General features: G+C 44.3%; 3 protein-coding genes and 1 non-coding gene across 7 annotated transcripts in view; all 4 read left to right on the top strand.

Annotated features, from left to right (window-relative positions):
* Positions 1 to 10,928, top strand: part of UBN2 (ubinuclein 2) — a 51,824-nt gene extending 40,896 nt beyond the window's left edge. For both annotated transcript variants that reach the window (XM_059846589.1, XM_059846588.1), the window contains exons 16-17: positions 618 to 707; positions 1,662 to 10,928. In XM_059846589.1, the coding sequence (XP_059702572.1) occupies positions 618 to 707; positions 1,662 to 1,711 (140 nt within the window). In that variant the 3' untranslated portion in view covers positions 1,712 to 10,928. The remainder of the gene's footprint in view (positions 1 to 617; positions 708 to 1,661) is intronic.
* Positions 10,929 to 11,340: 412 nt separating this feature from the next.
* Positions 11,341 to 11,413, top strand: TRNAR-CCU (transfer RNA arginine (anticodon CCU)). Its single transcript has one exon. It is a non-coding gene; the product is annotated as a tRNA-Arg (tRNA).
* Positions 11,414 to 11,837: 424 nt separating this feature from the next.
* FMC1 (formation of mitochondrial complex V assembly factor 1 homolog) lies at positions 11,838 to 12,351 on the top strand. Its single transcript, XM_059846587.1, has 2 exons — positions 11,838 to 12,004; positions 12,096 to 12,351. The coding sequence occupies exons 1-2, from the start codon at positions 11,876 to 11,878 to the stop codon at positions 12,288 to 12,290; spliced, it is 324 nt and encodes a 107-aa protein (XP_059702570.1). The 5' UTR covers positions 11,838 to 11,875; the 3' UTR covers positions 12,291 to 12,351.
* A 2,312-nt stretch (positions 12,352 to 14,663) lies between these two features.
* The window catches only part of LUC7L2 (LUC7 like 2, pre-mRNA splicing factor), a 30,194-nt gene continuing 26,480 nt past the window's right edge, over positions 14,664 to 18,377 (top strand). Inside the window, exon 1 of one of the 3 annotated variants that reach the window (XM_059846580.1) lies at positions 14,664 to 15,024. In XM_059846580.1, coding sequence (XP_059702563.1) covers positions 14,964 to 15,024 — 61 coding nt within the window. In that variant the 5' untranslated portion in view covers positions 14,664 to 14,963. The remainder of the gene's footprint in view (positions 15,025 to 18,377) is intronic. The other 2 variants (XM_059846581.1, XM_059846582.1) reach the window with 2 other exon arrangements.

Raw genomic sequence — 18,377 nt, 5'->3', positions numbered from 1 at the left:
AGAGTAAATGGGATTCCTTCACTGGTAAAAACTTTCTTTACATAATAACTATGTGTTATAAATCACCTTTGATAAGCTTAACTTCATTGTTATATTCATGGTATATGTTTAGTTTTGAATGAACTTTTTTTGGATTAACTTCTAATACTTTATTTTTAGAAAGGAGTATAGTTTAAAAGTCTTCAAATGTCACAATTCAAATAAGAGAATTAATATGGTGATTCTTCAATGTAGCCTTAACTCAATATGAGCTATCAAACAGCTCTCTTATGAAGAACTATCAACCACAATGGTATTTACTTTTTCTGATTGCTTATAAAGAAGCTCTTTATGTTCTTAAGCCATATAAAATGTTGGTCTTTCTGCCAAACCAAATTATATGAAGAGTTGCATCACAGTAGCAAGGCATGGTCCTTGCTCTGACTTTTGACTAACTATATTTGAATAGGTTTGTCTTTGTTGACTTATTCCGGCCATCAGAATGCTATCAGGTTTTTATTCTTTGTTGTTGGATAAGCTGCTACAGCTAAACTATAAAAACAAAAACTTACTTGACAGAGACTGCCCCTCTCCTCAAGATTTATTTTTTCTCTTTGCTCTCCCATTTTTCCCCCCAGACTTACTGAAGGGTTTACAGCCAGGTGCTCAGCATGCAGCAACGCTGTCTCACTCACCTCTGCCTGCTCACTTGCAGCAAGCTTACACAGGTAAAGACATTATATATTTCTTATTTTTAACTTATTTTAACTTAAAAGTCAGATTTCTGCCTTAGACTGAAATATAATGTACACCAGTATTTAGTTTAGAGAAGACACAACACTTTGGGAGCAGCTGGCAGAACGTACTCTATTGTAGCAGTATTCTTGGAACCTGAATGATTTTTTCCCTACTTCTCTTCAATGTCAGGAACAAAAAAAAAATTCAAAAATTCCAGTACCTTACTGCAACAATTATAGAAACTGAAGTGTACAAATTCAGCTACTAGGGAAAAAAGAAATAGTACTTACTGGACAGTAACATGATTGTTTATAGGCTGCATAAAGTTTTTTTCCACTAAAAATTTTCATTTCCCCTTTGAAGGAGAAACTGACCTTCCAGCTAAAAGCTTTTTTTGTTTTTTATAAGACTATATTCATGTGTGAATGGTGGGATGGTTTCTTAATGGAATGTCTGCTTTCCTTAGGAATTTTATGCTTGATAGGAGATAATTTAATTGAGAAGAGAAACTTGAAGCAGAACATTTTCTTTTTCTGTTTGTAAGGCTTAAAGCAGGAAAATTTTCAGAAGGCTTTAGAAGGTGCTATTAGAGTGTACACCTTCCTTTGTCACCTTTGTATGTGTTTTCTGGGGGCCAGGAGAAGGAATGGGAAGAGTGACAGCAGCTTGGTGGGCATTCCTCATTCTTTGAGAGTTCTCAGTACCAAAAAAAAAAAATTGGTTAGTGTTTTGGTAAGAAGCTTGATAAATCAGGTTTCAAAAATGCTATTTCTAATAAATGGACTACAGAAAAGATGCTAAATCTTTCTCAGTAAAGACCATGTACTTTTTGGTGATGCTAAAGCTGAACCTGCCAAATTCCTGTGTCTCCTACTGCAAGTTACAAAAACAAAAGTTCGCTCATGCTTTTATTCTTCTCTTTTGTTTCTGTCTCTCAACTACAGATGGAGGCCAAAGTAAAGGGGACACTAAGTTACAGCGGAAAAACCAGTGACTTCTGGACAAGCAAGGGAGCTGAAGCAGTTCTGGTTGGCTGACAGAATCTGCCCAGTTGGGAAAGTGCTTATTGTCACAGGGCTGCTGTTTCTGTCAATGTTTACATATTCTGATCCTAAGCACTGTGGTGAGAGGAAGAAGAAAAATAAAACAATACTTGATCAAAGAGAGAAGGAAAAGGAGGACTGGTCCTCCTGGTCATGCAGACTGGTCATAGTTTGATATTGCCTAAAGAAACAACCTTTTTTTAACTGCTCTGATTGGCTCTTAAAAGAAATTGATCGTCAAACCCACAGCAGCACCAATATTTTGTTTCTAGGTGAAGTCCAATGAAAATTGGAAGTGGTGAAAGGTGCTAGAATAGGTTTCTCCATTCATAGCATGAGGTGGTATCATCCACTTCCTTAGTGCCCAAAGTGCCCAGTATAAGATTATGTGTAGGTCCTGAGTGTACTATATGGTTGTGGACCAAAGGCTATGTAGAATAGAGATGGTGCTGGGATACTTTGCATTATAATTAAACCTTTAGACAAAAGCAGTTTCTGATAATGGGCATTTATCCAGCTTTAGAAGGCTGTTTGGCTTTAGGGAGCCTACAGATGTATGCAGTCTCAATAGAGAATTGTCTTCAAAAACAGATCTCCTGGTACATCAATATGTGAGGCACAGGCTATTTGATTTATTTTCAGGAGTTTTTTTAGTACAAAAGTTCTTATTTAAGGGAGGAAGGGGATGGAAATTCATTTACATGAAAAGAAACCCACATTTTATTGGTCAGACTAGCATTTCTTTCCCCCATTTTTTTTTTAAATCACACTAATGTTTCAGTATTTCCATTTGTTAAACTTTCTTTTACCTTGTGCTTATTTGCTACTGGAAAGATACTCTATTCATGTCTTTCATGAACCACAACCAGTTCTTTTCTCATTCTCAGGCTTCATCTTTTATCTAACTCCTCCCAGAAGCCATGCATTATATTGATTTGCTAGTTAAAGAAAGCTGATTGTGACCTATTCCAGAGTCAGATTAATACTGCTTCAGGCATTAGCCAAAGAGGAGTCGTTCAAAAGCGACCAGAGGTGCCTTCTCTTCTGGGGGCTGAATGGGTTGTCTCCAGCATTTCCAGCCCCTGCTGGCCTGGGGAGTTTGACCTGAACTCTTTCTTACATGGTAGCACAAGACTGCAGAGCTGGCTTTGTTGTTTGGTTGGTTTGGTTTTTTTCCCCTTTGACAGCAATACATCAACCAGTTCACATGTAAGATTAGGAAGCATCCAGCACGTGTTGCACTTTTGATACTAGGACAGAACTTTGCTGTTGAGTCCCTTGAGCTGTCAGATAAAAGGTGAGAATGGCAGAAACTAAAATAAGTCATAGGGAAAAGGAGCAAATAAATCAGTATGATGCCCTTCTCCTTCAACCCTGAAACATTCCTTTGACCAGAGACGCTGAAATTCTTAGTAGATAGTTTTTCTGGTAGTTTGACTCAGAGACTGCACCAGACTCTACTGGTTATCTCACACCTTTAGAGAGACTTTGACCCCTGAATAATGACTCTTCAATGTATTTTGCTAGATTACTTAGAGCTTGCAGGTTTCTTTTACATGTGATTTATTTTTCTTAGATCAGACAACAATTTCTTTTCTATTTAGAGCTCATTTTAATTTTATATAAATATATATACATAAATTTAAAATAATATATATTGTGTATTTAGTATAAAAATGTTGGGTTGAGCTCAGCAATAAATGTTTTTGCACAACACTTCTGTGAAAGACAGATTGAATTAAGATGCATTAGTTCATTAGTTTCACTCCACAGCATCTGCCAATTAAATGCTTTTGAGCTGGCATTAATGTTTTGTATGTGGTGTGTTGATCAGACAAGCTTGCATCTCCATCAAGGTTTAGAGTTGAAACACAAACACTATGTAGACCCTGGCATTAATACTGCACCAATTCTGTCAAAATACCATAAACTATTTAGAGTGCAAGCTTCATCTGATATTTTTTTTTATTTTCTCCAGGAAGGGTTGAAGGAAGCCAACTTTGTTTTTTGAGGCCCAACAGTTCTGACAGGATGTTAATTCTCTGAACTGTGTCAAACCTGAGAACTTTAACAATGCATGTAGCTAAGGGAGTTGTGGCAGTGAGCCATTGGGCAGCAATATATTTAAAGGACCCTGTCCTAAGAGAGTTCTACCTCTTCTGTGTTTTCCTCATCAAGGCATCCCATTCAAATTGTCATCTTTTGTCTTCATACTGAAATTTTAGATTGGGAGACTTGGAGCCCTTTATAACTACAGCACAAATTCCCTTTCAACATTCCTTTTTTCCTGGAAGTATGCTTCATCTTCAGTTGAAAAATATCCTCTCTAAATCTTGAGGGTAGGAGTAGTCCTACCTCTGTGTCCTATTGAGCTTCTCAGTCTTGGGAAACAAGTAAGCTAATACTTATTGTGGAAATAGATACTAGGATGATGAAAATAAAGATGCCCATACATTGTTTGTGACATCAGTTGAAACAACCCCCCCAGCAGGTAACTCATTTCAGTCATTACACTCCTGTTAGTCATTATGCTCCTGAGTGTCTTTTGAATGAACACTGGGGATGGGGATCCTTTACTTGCTGTGTTCAATTCTCTTTGGTTAAACCTAGCAAAGCCAAATCAAAGGAAATAATAGGGTGGTTCCCAGAGACCTTTGCAGGTAGCATAGACAGAATGGGAAAGATTACTGCAATGTTCGAATGCAAAATTAGGTTAATGGTTTACTCTTTTCTGCACAGCAGCTCTTCTGAAGACTTCCCCCCCCTCACCCCCCCCAGGTTTTTACTACTTTTTAAGGGCCTTTGTTAATAAATAAGCTGTAGTTGTACATACTAAATAAACCCTCAGTATTCACAAGCAATAAGAAAGCCAAGTAGAGCTGTCTTTTCAGGCAGCAGGGCTGAACTTGGTTTGGGGATTGTATATGAGCTAACGTGTCAAGCTCTCTGAAAGCCCCGAACAAATGCAAGCAATAACTTCAAACATAGGTTTTAGATGCTGAAACTGTCTGGGTAGTATTCCCTGCTACATGATCCAAAGTCCCAAAAACCATGGTAGCTATGTGAAATCATTAGAGACTCTTGCAAAGAAAGAAGGTAGGCTAGATGAAAAACAGGCTGCAGAGTTTCCTGATACCTTGGACTATAACTGCAGTGTTCTCCCATTCCAAGACACAAATGGCCAAAGTCATTTTGTCTGGCCTTCTCTGTTGATTTGAGAAACATGTCTAAATACTGATCAACTGAGTCACAAGTGCAGATGCTGTGGGTTTCACATCTGTTTTCTGCTAATCAGAAGAAACTTTTAATTACTTGGGTTCTGCTTTGTGTTTGAATCTGATCAAAGTTGTCTGATGCATGGATTTAGGGGTGGGACAGGTGCTAAAAGCCTGTCCCTTCCTGCAGTCCCATCACCTGACCCTTCCTCCACACTCCTTCTCCACTTGGTGCAAGACCCTTGAGGACGTGAAAACAGAGAAATCTGCAACTCTCCCAAGCTGCCATCAGTTGTGCGAACCAGTAACCCTCTGGGAGTCACCTGGGACTCCAACTAACTTTATCACATTTGCTGCTACATTCGTAAAATGAACTTTTGGCTGTATTTATTAGCAAATTTTAATCTAGTTTACAGGGGGGTTTTGTTTTCTTTTGATTAGTTTTTGCCCACAGTTGGATTAGAAGCGTTTGGGTGTTTGGGTTGATGGGGTTTTTGTTTCGGTTTTTTTGTTTGTTTTTGAGTGAATTGGTGAAAGCACAGTGGTCCCTCTTCTGCTTTTGTTCTGGATTTTTTTGAAGATGGCATTGCAGGGAAAACCTACAGCCAAGCCAAACTGTGGAAGGCCTTCTCCCACACCTAATTTTCATCTTTTGCTGAACTGGGGGGAAAAAATCATTAAAGGGACACTTGGTTTTTTTGGGGGGCTTGTTAGTTGTTTTGTTTTTGTTTTGGTTTTTTTTTTTTTTTTTCATAAAATGAACTAGAAGGTTAAAGCAGTAGGCAAACAACTGATTCATTAACACTTTATGCAATTTTAATTTTATAGAAATTTTTAAAAAGGTTGGTAGACTTTGATTGGTCCAAGCTCTGGTGAAATGGCTGTTACCCTTCATGACTTACTTGATTCAGGCCTTTGTCCTTTGTTTAAGTGCCTTTTTTTGTTGTTTGTTTTTTTTTTTTTTAATTTTATTTCCCTACCTTCTTTAAACTTTTCTCAGCGATCCTGAAGTGCTGGAAAGCATTTTGGAGGAAAATCTTAAGCTTGCCAAGATGGCTTTATGCTGTTAAACTGGGGTTTATTTCCCTTCTGTAAAGAAAAAAACAAAACCAAGTGTGTAATGTGTGTAACTTCATAGCTGCTGTACTGTGGCATTGGTTCTGTGTGCTTGTGCATTCTCTCTCACACGTGCACACACACACACAACAAGCAATATTCCTGAAACCTGTTCATCTTTCTCCATTCTCCTGGCTCTGTTAAATGCTACTTCAAGGTTGAACATTTGTGCAAAGATAACAGTACAATAAAAGAGTGTGTGCATGAGTGTGTGTAAATGTGCATGAGAGAAAGGAAGTGGCCAACAGGAATGAAACTTATTGCATTTTTCTCTGAAGGTTTTGAATTTGTTTCTTAATTAGATCATGAGTAAAACATGGGCCCTGTTTGGCAAGCTTATTAATGACTGGACTGCTTCACACAGTCACTGAGTCTGAGGCAGAGATGTGTGGCTGACAGCCCCAAGGAGCTGGGGGGTAAATAAAGTTAAAATAGCAGCTTGCAGCATATTTGAATTGAGATTAACTGCAAGAATCTTGTGTGCAGCTGGTCATATCTGCTTGATACCTGTTACTGCAAGGATTCTCATATTTACCAAAGTTGTCACTTTCCACCATGCATCCTAAGTAAGAAAGAATTCAGTAAAACCTGCCAGAGTGCAGCTGCTAGTTGAGTTTAAAGCTAGCTATGCTTCACATGCTGCCTAAGTCACTCATCATGACGTACTTTCCAAGCTGTACTTCTCAGTTTGTTGAGATTTCATTAGTGGTTTCTTCTCTTACTGTAATGAACAGTAAGTTCATGTGATCTTAGCTGCAGATAAACCCACATAATAGTATCTGTGCTTGTTTCCTTCTTCTCAGACAAAATTAGCTATCTGCAATAGATGATCTAGTAATTTTAACAGCTTTGTGCTGAGGATCTGTCTAACTTATGATTATTATAAACATGAATACCTGAAATTAGCACTTCATTTGTGGATGAAGTGCTAAACTTAAGGTAACATGCGTGTGCATCACTAGACTATACTAGTTCTGTCATGTGCTTCCCCTAGGGAAGATCTAATTTTGAGTTGCAATATGAAAAGGAAGCATTTATTTTACAGAGTTGAAATGGAATGATGAGTCCTTCATGGGTGGAGAACCAGTGTGGAAGACAGAAAATATGGTACCAAATACGTTCCTGTGGCAGAGAATAGCCTAACTCAGTTCTTGGCTTGTCTTCACATGTTTAAGTTAACCCGTTAGGCAAACTATGCCGTAAGTGGATTTCTCCTACCAATCTAATGGTGCCAGTCAAAGATAGGACTCACTGCTGGTAGCTCAGCCAGTTGGAGTGGTAGTTGAGGGTGCTTCTTAATCTGTCTTAGCTGCATCAGTGAAGTTACTTCAGTGAAGTCTACCACATTCACCAATTATGTTGTTTAATTCCTTTTGAACACACATGCTCTTCATCCTGGGCTGATCTGTGGGATGAGGAATCTACAGCTGGTGATGATGGCTGACTGTTGCAGTCTTTAACAAATGTAGCTGTTGTAAAAATCTGTGTGTCTACTGCTTAAGAAATCACTGCCAAAATAAGCAGCCAGAAGTATGCTTACTGGGCCACTGGAAAAATAACATTGTGTAGGGGAATGCTTTGTTTGTGGAAACTTCTGGTGAGGCTTCATCATCCTTTTTCTATGATGCAGTGATCCCTTACTGCTGTAATAGCCTTTTGGGGCTCTAGAAAGCCCTGGTGCTGCTGTGAGTTATGGTGAGAGATCAACGTGGCCTAGAACTGGCCCAAAGCAGGGGAAGTACAAAGATTCCCTGCAGCTGTTTTTGCACACTCATAAGTAAAACTACTAATCTTGTCGGAAGTCAAAGATATAGTCCTGTCTTTTGTAGCCATTTTTGACAGCTGTAGTTCTACCCCAACCACCACCATGTTTTGTATCTAGAAGTGTGTGTCAGTCTCTTCCATTGCTGTCATCTGCTGCTTGAACAATAACCATTAGCTACTACGTTTTTCTTTATGGTGAAGTAATCCCAACCAAGCAGTGTACGCTATATTTGGCTCCTATCATGCGCAACACTAAAAGGGTTTTTTGTTTCTTCCTAGCAATGTGTGCAGATGCATTTTATCAATAAATAGTCCTATTTGCTATTGTCTAGTACCAAGAGAAAAAGAGTGGGAGAGAATCAACCAAAACCAGTCAGATGATGCCACTATCATAGGCCAAACTGAGCAGTTACTGAAGTAGACAGAGCTTCATTGAGACCCAGCAGATTTCACCAGAGTGGGGGAAGAAACTTCTTTGTGTTCTCAGCTTTTTCCAGCTAAGGCCTTAGTTTGATTAGTAGTCACTAATATCAACTATGCAGATAAGTATTTACGTGTTTCAGTGTTACATGCATTCCTTTCCCCAGCTATCCCTCTTAACACATATTGAAATTTTACCCAAAGAAAATGGAGTATTTTTGAATGTCTGTAATGCAGAACTTTTTGCTAACATGAAAAAAAAAAAAAAAGTATTTTAAAAAAGAAGCCCTTTCACTGGTGCAACATGTAGTGTCAAGTGTCATGAAGTTGCTTGAGAGGGAAGCTAAAATCACTTCTTGTGACAGGTTTTAGTCTGAGAGTTTTGTAGAATATTCAGCTCTCACAATTGGATTAAGAAGCCGAGGAAATGTTTTTTAATGTACAGATTGGAATTGGGAAGAAACTCATGAGACACCCCAGGTTTCTTTCCAGCATCAGAAGTGAATTAAATTAATTTCTCACTGAAATGAAGTTGCTTCTAAACAAGGGGAGTTACCAGCTAAATAAAAACTAAATCCCAGTCCCCAGCTATTTCTCACTGGTCTTTTAGTCTTGTTGTATGTAACTACGAATAACAATTTAGCTCAGAGGTGAGAATTGTAGTATGTGTTTTATTGCCGGTGATTCCATCATGTAGCAATTAGTACCATGTTCTTGCATAGTTATCAAGATCTGTACTGGAAATAGATGGAAAAATTTTATTTTTGGACTACTGTTAAAAAAAAAATTAACTACTACTTTTTACCCCTTAAAAGTCTACTGAGGAGCACTATATTTTAGCAGTTAAACTAGTATCCTTGTTAATGTGATTTGTCTCTTGTAGTCTTTTACTGAGAGTTAGAAGCATTTAATGAGTAATCCTTAAAAATTGCCATTCTCTAGCTTAAGGTCAGTTGCTAATAATAAAAAGGGCATCTGTGATGATTATTTCTGATGATACAAAATCTCTATGTTCAGAACACTTCATTGGGGAAGAAGAACCAGGTGAGGGTACAAGTCCTTTTAGGCCTGCCTGTTAAAAGAGGGTCAGTGAAGAAGAGTTCCCTGCACAGCTAATTGCAGTGGGGAACATCCCCTCAACAGCAGTTTGGCCTCCATATCCTTTGTTTGGTGTAACTTTTTAAAATACATAATATATATAAAATATATATATATATATATATATATTTTAGCAGGTTTGGATATGGTTTAATTCTACCTGACTTGCTTTGATTGCCCAGACAATGAAGGGCTGAGAAACTATTTTGCTGCCTTTCAGTGGGGAGCTCAGAACAAAAAGCTAGAGCAAATTTTTTTTTGTTATTAACAAGTGTTAAGTCACAGCTAGAATTCTTTGCATTCCTCAGCTTCAAACAAAGGAGTGCGCATTTACTACGAGATGGCAAACCTGTTTGAGTTGGTGATTCCTGTGATGCTTTCCTCAGTCCAGCACGAATTTGTACAAGGTCACCTTCCTCCTTGTAACACTCATGCGTTCCGGATCATAGGGCTTAGCAATGGAGAGAGGATCCCAACAGCCTTGTGCTTACCTGATGAGCTCTCCAGGGAAACTGCCCTGTGAAATGCTCCCCTGCTTGTGACTACAAGCCTGAACAACCAAATGCAGCTACATTTGGGTGGTAAGCACCACTTTAATTAGGATTTTTTAGGGAGGTGTGTTCCAATAACTTCAAGGGATACTGTGTTTTAAATGTGCGGTTTCTTTCCTCTCTCCTTGTAAAACTGGACCTGAAGACAAGTTTTGAGTTGTTGGGGTTTGTTTTTGTTTTGGGTTTGGTTGTTTGGTTTTTTTTTTTTGTAATAATCTCAGGACCTGAAAGATTGTAGCATTTAGTGTGTCTTAAAAATGATGTACTGTACCAGCCATGGATTTTGTAAATACACCTGTCTCCCTTTTTTGTATTTTAATTTTTTAAAAGTGTGTAAGGCTCTTTGCCAGAGGAACTGGTGCCTGCTTTATCTCCATCCTGAACTGAAGCAGGAAAAGGAAGAAACTGCTGCCTCAAAAGCCTGTGTCAGTTCCCATGCATAAATTGTTCTGGTCAGTTTAATGGCTGTTAGTCTTTTGTTAGTTGGGAAGCTGGTTAGTTCCCTGCACATTCCCGTTGTGGCTAGCAGAGCCCTGTCAGGGAGGCTAATTTTAACTCTCTTCTGTGTGACTACTTGACGTTTTCACTCCTTCCAGGTACTCAGGTTTCCTATCCCTGAGCAGTCCAATGTTTTCAGAGGTCAGGACTATTGGCCCTCTGTGAGAATAACTGGAGAGCATTTCATTTTATTAGTGCTCTGATCCAAACACGGTCATGGGGTTCGTATCCTGCAAACCTTGCGGGGAGCGCTGCCTTCCCCTGTTCCGGAAGGGACTTGTCCATTTCTGCTTTCCTGAAAGGAGCGTGAGCTTTTTTGGGCAGCGGACTTTGCTCTGGGATCCACCCTTGCCGGCAGACCCCTGTTCTGCAGTAGGAGCCTTACTCAATTTGGCGTAGCTATTCCCTGTCCCTGACTGCGACAGGCTTTTTCATGAGTGTACTTTTCTGTTTTTCTATGTGTCACGTGTCTGTGCTGTATTAAATAAAGAGGAATGTACATATTAGCCCTGCGTCTGTGATTTCTCATAAAAAATAAAAATGGGAAAAGGTTTCACTTGAAGGGTTGGCCCTCTTGGGGCTTTTTGTCGGGGGTTTCTGTTTGGGGGTGGAGGCCTCCTTCGGTTAAGGCAACCATCCGAGCAAGGGTGACACTGTGTGCAAAGACCAGCGCTTGCAAACCACCAAAGGGTCGGTATGGAAGGGAGCGCTTCCCTGTGGGAACACAGCGTTTTGCCAAGGCGCAGCCTCGCAACGCCATTGAGAGACCTCGGCCCCGCCTGGCCCCGGCTCCCAGGGGGCCGCGCGTGGCCGCGCCGGGCGCTGCCGCCCAATCACGGGCCTCCAATGCATGCCAAAAAAGGAAAGGGGGCGGGGACAGGAGATAAGTAAGTACACAGACACCATCCTCCTGCGGCAGCCCCAGTGGCCTAATGGATAAGGCATTGGCCTCCTAAGCCAGGGATTGTGGGTTCGAGTCCCATCTGGGGTGGGTGCTTTTTTTTCTTTTTTTCTTTTGGGGCACTCGAACCGCGCCGCTTATCCTGCCGTCTGTGGGCCGCTGGCTGTCTCAGGTCTGCGGCTCCTGGGCTTCTTCCTGGGCGTCCCCTTCTGGCTCCAACCGGACCCGAAGCGCCTTTTAAACGGAGATCCCAGAAACTGGCGGGGACGCGCCCGCAGCCCAAGCCGGTTTCCTGCCGTATGATGCGCCTCTCGGACGGCTCCCGGTGCTCCCGCTCCGTTACCAAAGGTTGGCTACGAGGCGTAGAGCCCAGGCCTCGGCGCTCGATCCCCGGCACTTGACCACCGCCGACGGCAATGGTGGAGGAGGGCGGCAGAGAGTAGGAGGAGGCGATCGTTCTCTCGGCGCTCGACTGCCCGCACTGCCGGGGCGCGAGGGCGAGGCCCGGCGGCGGCGCTCGATTGGCCGGCACGCCGGCGCGCGGCTCGGAAGATGGCGGCCCTGGGAGCCCCGCTGCGGACCTTGCGCGCGCTCCTGCGCGAGCTGCGCCACGCCGCCGGCCGCTCCTATCGCGACAGCCCCGCCTATCGGCACGTGCTCGCGGCCTTCCGCGCGCACCGGGTACGCGCGGCCTTCCCCTCCCCGCCCTTGCCCCGGCAGCCCCCGGGGCTCGGCGAGGCCCCGGGGCCGCCCTGACCGCCGCTCCCCGCAGGTGACCAGCGAGAAGCTGTGCCGGGCGCAGCAGGAGCTGCACTTCCAGGCCGCCACCTACCTGTGCCTGCTCCGCAGCGTCCGGGAGCATGAGGCCCTGCACCGCGAGTACCACGGCAGGGGGGAGCGCTCCCCCCAGGAGGTCGCCGGACTGGTGGGCTTCAGACTGCCTCAGCAGCCGGGAGGGAAGGGCTGAGACAGGCCTGCTGTGCTCAATGTTTATTTCTCAATAAATAAATGTCCTAGAGCTACCGGAATGGGCTGGGGTCTCTAGCAGGTGCGTTTTGTCAGTTTTAGGTTATGGTGTGAAAGGCGCAACTGGGGACAGCCACCCTCCTCTGCCTTTATCAGGCTTCCCAGACGCCCACCCCGACCTTGTGAATGTGTGTTATGACGGGCACCCTTCCAGGTGTTGGCGGAGAGGTTGTTTGTAGTGGGAAAACATGTCAGCCTTCACTGATAAACTGCTTGTCTAAGGGGTGGCAGGGGTTCGTGGTTCCCCCACGTGATTCAAAAGCGGTAGGTGAGAGAATTTGTCCGGTGTTTACTGAAGCGCTTCCCAGCCATGTTCTGTGTATGTGGAATTCCCTACTCTCCCAAGAACAAAGGTCTCTTCTGTGGAGCGTCTCTGGGTTCTGGTGAGCACTGCAGTAGCACAAACCTCTTCCACCTTAAAGATCTTTTTGGTTTTTACCGTGGCCGTGAGTGAGCAGCAGTGATTCAGAGAGAGGAATCCTTAACGAGTTCCATGTTTCTCCCCGTCCCTGAGAAGTTGACTGTGCGACTGCCGGCTTCCTGTGCTTCCCTCTCCCTCTGAATCTCGGAGAAGCTGAGGGGAACTGGCTGTAGCCAGTCACAGGAGGCACACAAACGGGATTGCGTTTTCTCGCTCACCTCACAAATCCAGAGCAGTGACTTTCTTTTCATAAAAGGCCTTGAGTTGTTGCTGTTCACAGGAGAGTGTTGAATTGTGTGCAACATATGTAAGAAATCTATAACAAGAATGACTTTGAATGGCTAAAAATGTGAGGTTTATCTGGGGAGAAGCCTGAAGCAATTCTAAGAAAATTAGAGTGTGTTTGTTGGGGTTTTTTTACTGCCAGGGAAAACGGTGTTCTGTCAGAAGAGCATTGCAAAGAGAATCAGTTCATCTAAGTCTACCAATTCCTTCCCCTGAATTTAAAACTTGGGGATGGTTTAATCCCCACAGTATAGTGGATAGGCACAGCAGATCCTTAAAACGGGAAATTTGGGCTGCTTAGGGAAGGCAAGGAGATGTGAACTACAAGTTTTAGGGTTCTGTTGACCAGAATTCCAGTTTGCAAGTCTCACAGTGTCTCAGTATCTCAGTAGTTAAATGGTGGGGTTTTTTTTCAAAAGCCTTGATATAAGGGGTGGAAAAGTATTAACCTATTTTCAGCGCAGTAGATCAGAGTTGTGGTACGTCACCACACACTGAGAATGGCTGTGACACACTGCTTGTTCAGCATTATTTAAGGAAAACTGCTGCATTCTCTACTATATTGCTTGAGAATAGAAATTAAAAAAAAAATTAAAAAATAAGAAAAAAGCGATCATTTGGCCAGACAGATACTCTTTAAAGAGTAGAAGGAAATAAAGTGTGGATGGTGTTGGTGTAAATAGTCACTAAAATTTCTCAACTTCCCCTAAGCATACCGAGGTACTAAACAGACACTTCTAACAAGCACTGGTGTCTCTTCCATTTACTTCCCCTTCAATCCAACTAACAAAGTAAATTTAGTAAATTTTGATTACTAACAAAGTAAATTTAAAGAAAAAGCAAAGCCAGGACATATTCTTATTAGCTGAAGAGCACTGAATCTTTTCCTGAATGTGTTCCAAAAGAGCATCTTCTCTACAAGTCCTTCTGAAATACAGATAATTGGGGTGAGGGGGGTCATTGTTAGGGGAGGATGCGTGTGGCCCTTTTTCACTCGTATGGAGCTAACCTTGAACACGACAACGCTTGTGGACGATTGCAACTGATCTTTGTGACGGTTTTTGGGCACTAGATGGCAACACGACGGTTGACAAAGGAAGAGTCATAAAATGCAGGGGTTAGAATGGGTGATTTTTTTTTTTTTAAATGGATCTTGGTACTCTGTAAGTTGAATTATCAGCCACACGTGCCGATAGCCTCAGTTTTAAGGGAGGTTCTCCAGTTAGCTTGGTATTACAGTAACTTCTCTCACCACGACTGTCCCCGGCACTTGAGGGAAGCAGGAGCCGTGGCAGTGGTGCTGCATGTCAGTCCAAGAGGGAATTGTCCCCAAACGGCAGCCGTCCCCACGCCGCGCTCCCGGGGCCGCCCGGGATCCCAGCCCCGCCCGGCGCCACCGCTGACCCGGAGACCGTGACGTCACACCGGCCACGCGGGCCTTCCTGACCAATCAGCGCGCCCCAAGGGCCCATCCCGGCGGCCCAATCAGGAGCTTCGCCGCGCAGTGCGTCACTGGCCGAGCGGCGCTGGCCGTGACCAATGGGCGAGCGCCGAGACCCGTCCGTGCTGACGTCGCGGAGCGGACGAAGGGGCGCAAGACGCGTGCGCGTGGGTTTCCGTTCCCGCCGGCGCGCGAGCGTGGCGGGCGCGGGAGGGAGCGGGAGTAGGGGAGCGTGTGGGGGCGCGAGGCGGCGGCACCGGCTCCGGCACGAAGCGAGTTTCCCGCTCCGCTTCCACCGGGAAAGCCGAGAGGGGGCAGCGCCCGCTCTCTCCCTCCCCCCGCGGCGGCGGGGGAGCGGCCCCGCCCGTGACGCGAGGGGCAGGGCCGAGCACCCGCCGCGCCTCGGGCCTTGTAGGCCGCTGTCGGCGTGACTCGGCCGGGCCGCGCCGGCCCCCCCGGCGCTCAAGATGTCGGCGCAGGCTCAGATGCGCGCCATGCTGGACCAGCTCATGGGCACGTCCCGGGACGGTAAGTGCCTCCCCGGCCGTGGTGGGGCGGGGAGGAGGGGGGTGGAGCCGCCGCAGCCCCGGAGGTCACGGCGGTACCGGGAGGGCCGGGCGGTGTTCGCCGTGATTGGCAGGCCCGAGGCCCGTTGCCCGCACCCCCCGCGGGGCGGGGCTGCCGGGACCGTCAGCGGCGGGGTGGGGGGAGCCGTGCACCGCCTCCCCCGCGGAGCTGCCGGCCCTGCTGCTGTCCGGGCGGCCGCGCTGGCGGTGCTGCTGCTATTGGAGATCCGCTCCTGGCGGTGTCCGCGGCGCGCAGCCTTTCCGCCCGGTCACCGTACAGGGGCACGCTTGCGAGATTCTGATCATCGAAGGGAGGACATAGCGAATCAAAAAAATCCCCCCAGACCAACAGCCCCTTCGGTAGAGCAGGGTGGGGTTTTGTGTCGTTAAAGATTTGTCTCAGTTCTGGCCCGAACTATCGTGTTAGCCAGCAGGCGGGTATGGCTGTCGCTTTCTTAAAGGCAGTGTGAGATTGACCCAAGTGGACAAACTCTTTTAAAAACAAGCGCCCTAAACAGCAAAGTAAGCGCTTAACGTCTGGAGGAAGTCATACCCAGAGGGAGACAGGAGATGTACGGTCAGGTTTCAGATCGCTCTGCGATCCCGCAGTGGAGAGTATTGCTGCGTAAAGCTTTCTGCAGTTTTTGTCGGGGTGCATGGCGACCAGCTTGAAAGTGTGAACTGGCACTCGCCCATAAATCCAGGTAGTTGCGGGGGCTGCTAGACAAGAGCAGTTCTGCTTAGGCTGTGCAGTTCTTAACTTGCAAACAAGAGAATTCTGCACCCGAGGGTAGGCAGCAATTAGAGATAATTTACATGTTCTGCATGTGGTACTCATACTCAGTCTGTACTCACTCTTGCAGACGTGTTATGTTTGTGGAAGCTTCCTGTTGAATTAACGGTTACCCGTTTCTCCGTGCAGCGAGTAGAATTTGGGAAGTGGGACATACCTTGTATGTCCTGATCATCTCTCGGTACCGGGCTAATGTGAAATGACAGCTTCTTTTAGCATAATCTAGAATTTCAAAAAATGTAATTCGTTTACGCGTACTCCTTGTATTGTGAATGCTTTCTGCTGCGTTCTGAAGCACTGTTGTGCAAAAATTGTCTTCCAGAGTAAGGCTGTTTAGTGAGTTGTCATCATACAGGATCTAATTTGGGGTGGTTTTGTCTTGCTCCAGAAGATTTTCCAATACTTCCTGTTGTGGCTGCATGTGTCTGAGAGCTTGGCAAAGTAACATTGTGCTTATGGAACTCAAGTCTTCCCAGTGTTGGCTCCGAGATCGATGTCTCAGTGCTACCCTAACACTACACAGAAGGTTTAAGGGGGGGTGGAGGAGCTGTTTCAGTTTCTGAAGGTATTTTCTGTTGGATGGTGGGAGAAGAGTGTCATTTACTTGAGACAGCTATCCAAAAATGTTAAGTGACTAAAATCTAAACCAAGAATAGCCATTTCAGGCTATATTTTCTCTGGCTTTGTAAGAAGGCAGTTTTTGTATTGATAATTGTATTCCTCCCCTCCTGCTCACCCTGTAATTCCTAAACCACATGTGCTGGACTGTTCAGAAACTAACTGGCTAGAAAGGAAGCATTTAAACAAAATGGGCAGGATGGGGAAGGATAAGGAGAAAAGACAATTTGTAAAGCTGGCTTCCATGGTTGAATTGAGGATCTCTGTGTAACACCATTCTAGTTAAAAAAAAAAAGTCAGTGGAGCTGGAGCATCCGCATCATTAATACTGAATTGTACACAGGGATTGAAAATGGACCTTTTTTGGCAGAGCTGGTACGTAGTAAATCCAAGGCCAGGCTCAAGGTCATTGAAATATTGCTAACCTTGAGAATAGTGGGGTTTGGGGTTGTTAGGTTTTTTTATATTCTTGTTACCTTTGAAAATTAGTCTGTTTCTGTTAAAATCCAAATTTTAGCTTTTCATTAGAATGTGTCAATTTTTTAATTTCTTAGTAGATCAGAACTTTAATTTCACCACTTGTCCCCATTGCCTTTGATTTTGCTCTCCTTGGCAACACATTAGAGTTTAAAATGCAATAGAGTTTCTAAAAAAATAATCTTTCTTGGGCAATGTTTTTTTTTTATGCTGTTCAATATTATCAAAGTGTTTTTTAGTTTTATGCTTTACAAAGTCTGGCAGGTCTTTTTGTCTTGTTCAGGGTTTTTTTGAGAAGCCTAGAATGTAAATGTTTAAAAATCTTTCCTGTTTTAGAAAAGGTAGATCAAACATTTGATCTCGTCAGTGGGAATAGAAAAAACTCAGAGGTAAATTTAAAACCAGCGGCCGTGCCTGAATACATGTAGGGCTTTTTTTTGTTTGGGGCTTTTTTTCCCTTTGGGGTTATAGTATCATTTGTAGAAAATATGAACGTGCTCTGAAAATGATTTTGAAAATTCCACAATCAGATGCTCAAACATGGTTTTAGGAGATGAGCTGTAGGCTGTAATTTGTGGGACAGTGTGCGCACTCATTATGACTGGCGTCCCTAGGGTCAGAAAGGAAAAGCCTGGAAGGTGTACTGATTGTTTTTATAGATTTGCTGTTAAGCTCTGAGTACACCTAGAAAGCACAGTTCTGTATTGATCACAGTGATTCAGAAAATACCCACTAAGCTGTAAGAATATTAATGAAAAATCATCTGTGCTAGAGAGGAGATTTCTCTTGTCAAAAGGGGCTGCCCAGCATGCGGCCACTCAGAAGCAGGTGTGCTGCTCCAGGCCTGTCCCTGGCTGTACCCTTTCCCAGAGGGCCCTATGCTTGTGGGCAGGGACAGCTGAGAGCTTCCCCACTTCCTTGGCAGCCTGCTGCCTCCCTTGGCTGAGTTTGGGCAGCAGGATGGCTGCGCTTGCAGTCACTGGGCATAGCTGGCTGGCTGGTACCTGCCAGGATGTGGGGCTCGGCAGCCTCTTGGCAGCTGCCAGGCCCAGTGCTCCCTGCCTGCCTTTGCTCATGTGACAGACACCTGACAGAGAGTGGAACTGAGGGGACTTGGCTGGTGCTTCTCAGGACTTGCCAGTGAGTTGCTGTTCTTAGAATACAGCTGGGTTAACTGAAAAGCAGTTGTGTTGGTGATGTCAATACAAAGAAATGTCTGAATGGCAGGAGTGGTTCTTTTACACACCTGGGAAAAACATTTATTAATTATTATTTAAAAGCACGTGGGTTTTTTTAAATACATTGCATATTACCTAGGTTAACCTTCTCTTGCACACTTCTCTGACAAGTGGAAAGCTGAATTGGATGTGGACTGTGCCAAAATTAAAAAAAAAAAAAAAAAAAGTATCTTTGATTTCAATGCTGGT

Source organism: Haemorhous mexicanus, chromosome 5, assembly GCF_027477595.1.
Source record: "Haemorhous mexicanus isolate bHaeMex1 chromosome 5, bHaeMex1.pri, whole genome shotgun sequence".
NCBI lineage: Eukaryota > Metazoa > Chordata > Aves > Passeriformes > Fringillidae > Haemorhous > Haemorhous mexicanus.
This window is presented reverse-complemented; position numbering and strand designations above follow the sequence as displayed.

Coding starts and splice junctions, on each gene's coding strand:
- FMC1 (XM_059846587.1), top strand. CDS start 11,876: ATGGCGGCCCTGGGAGCCCCGCTGCGGACCTTGCGCGCGCTCCTGCGC. Junction 12,005..12,095: donor CGGCCTTCCGCGCGCACCGG/GTACGCGCGGCC, acceptor CGCTCCCCGCAG/GTGACCAGCGAGAAGCTGTG.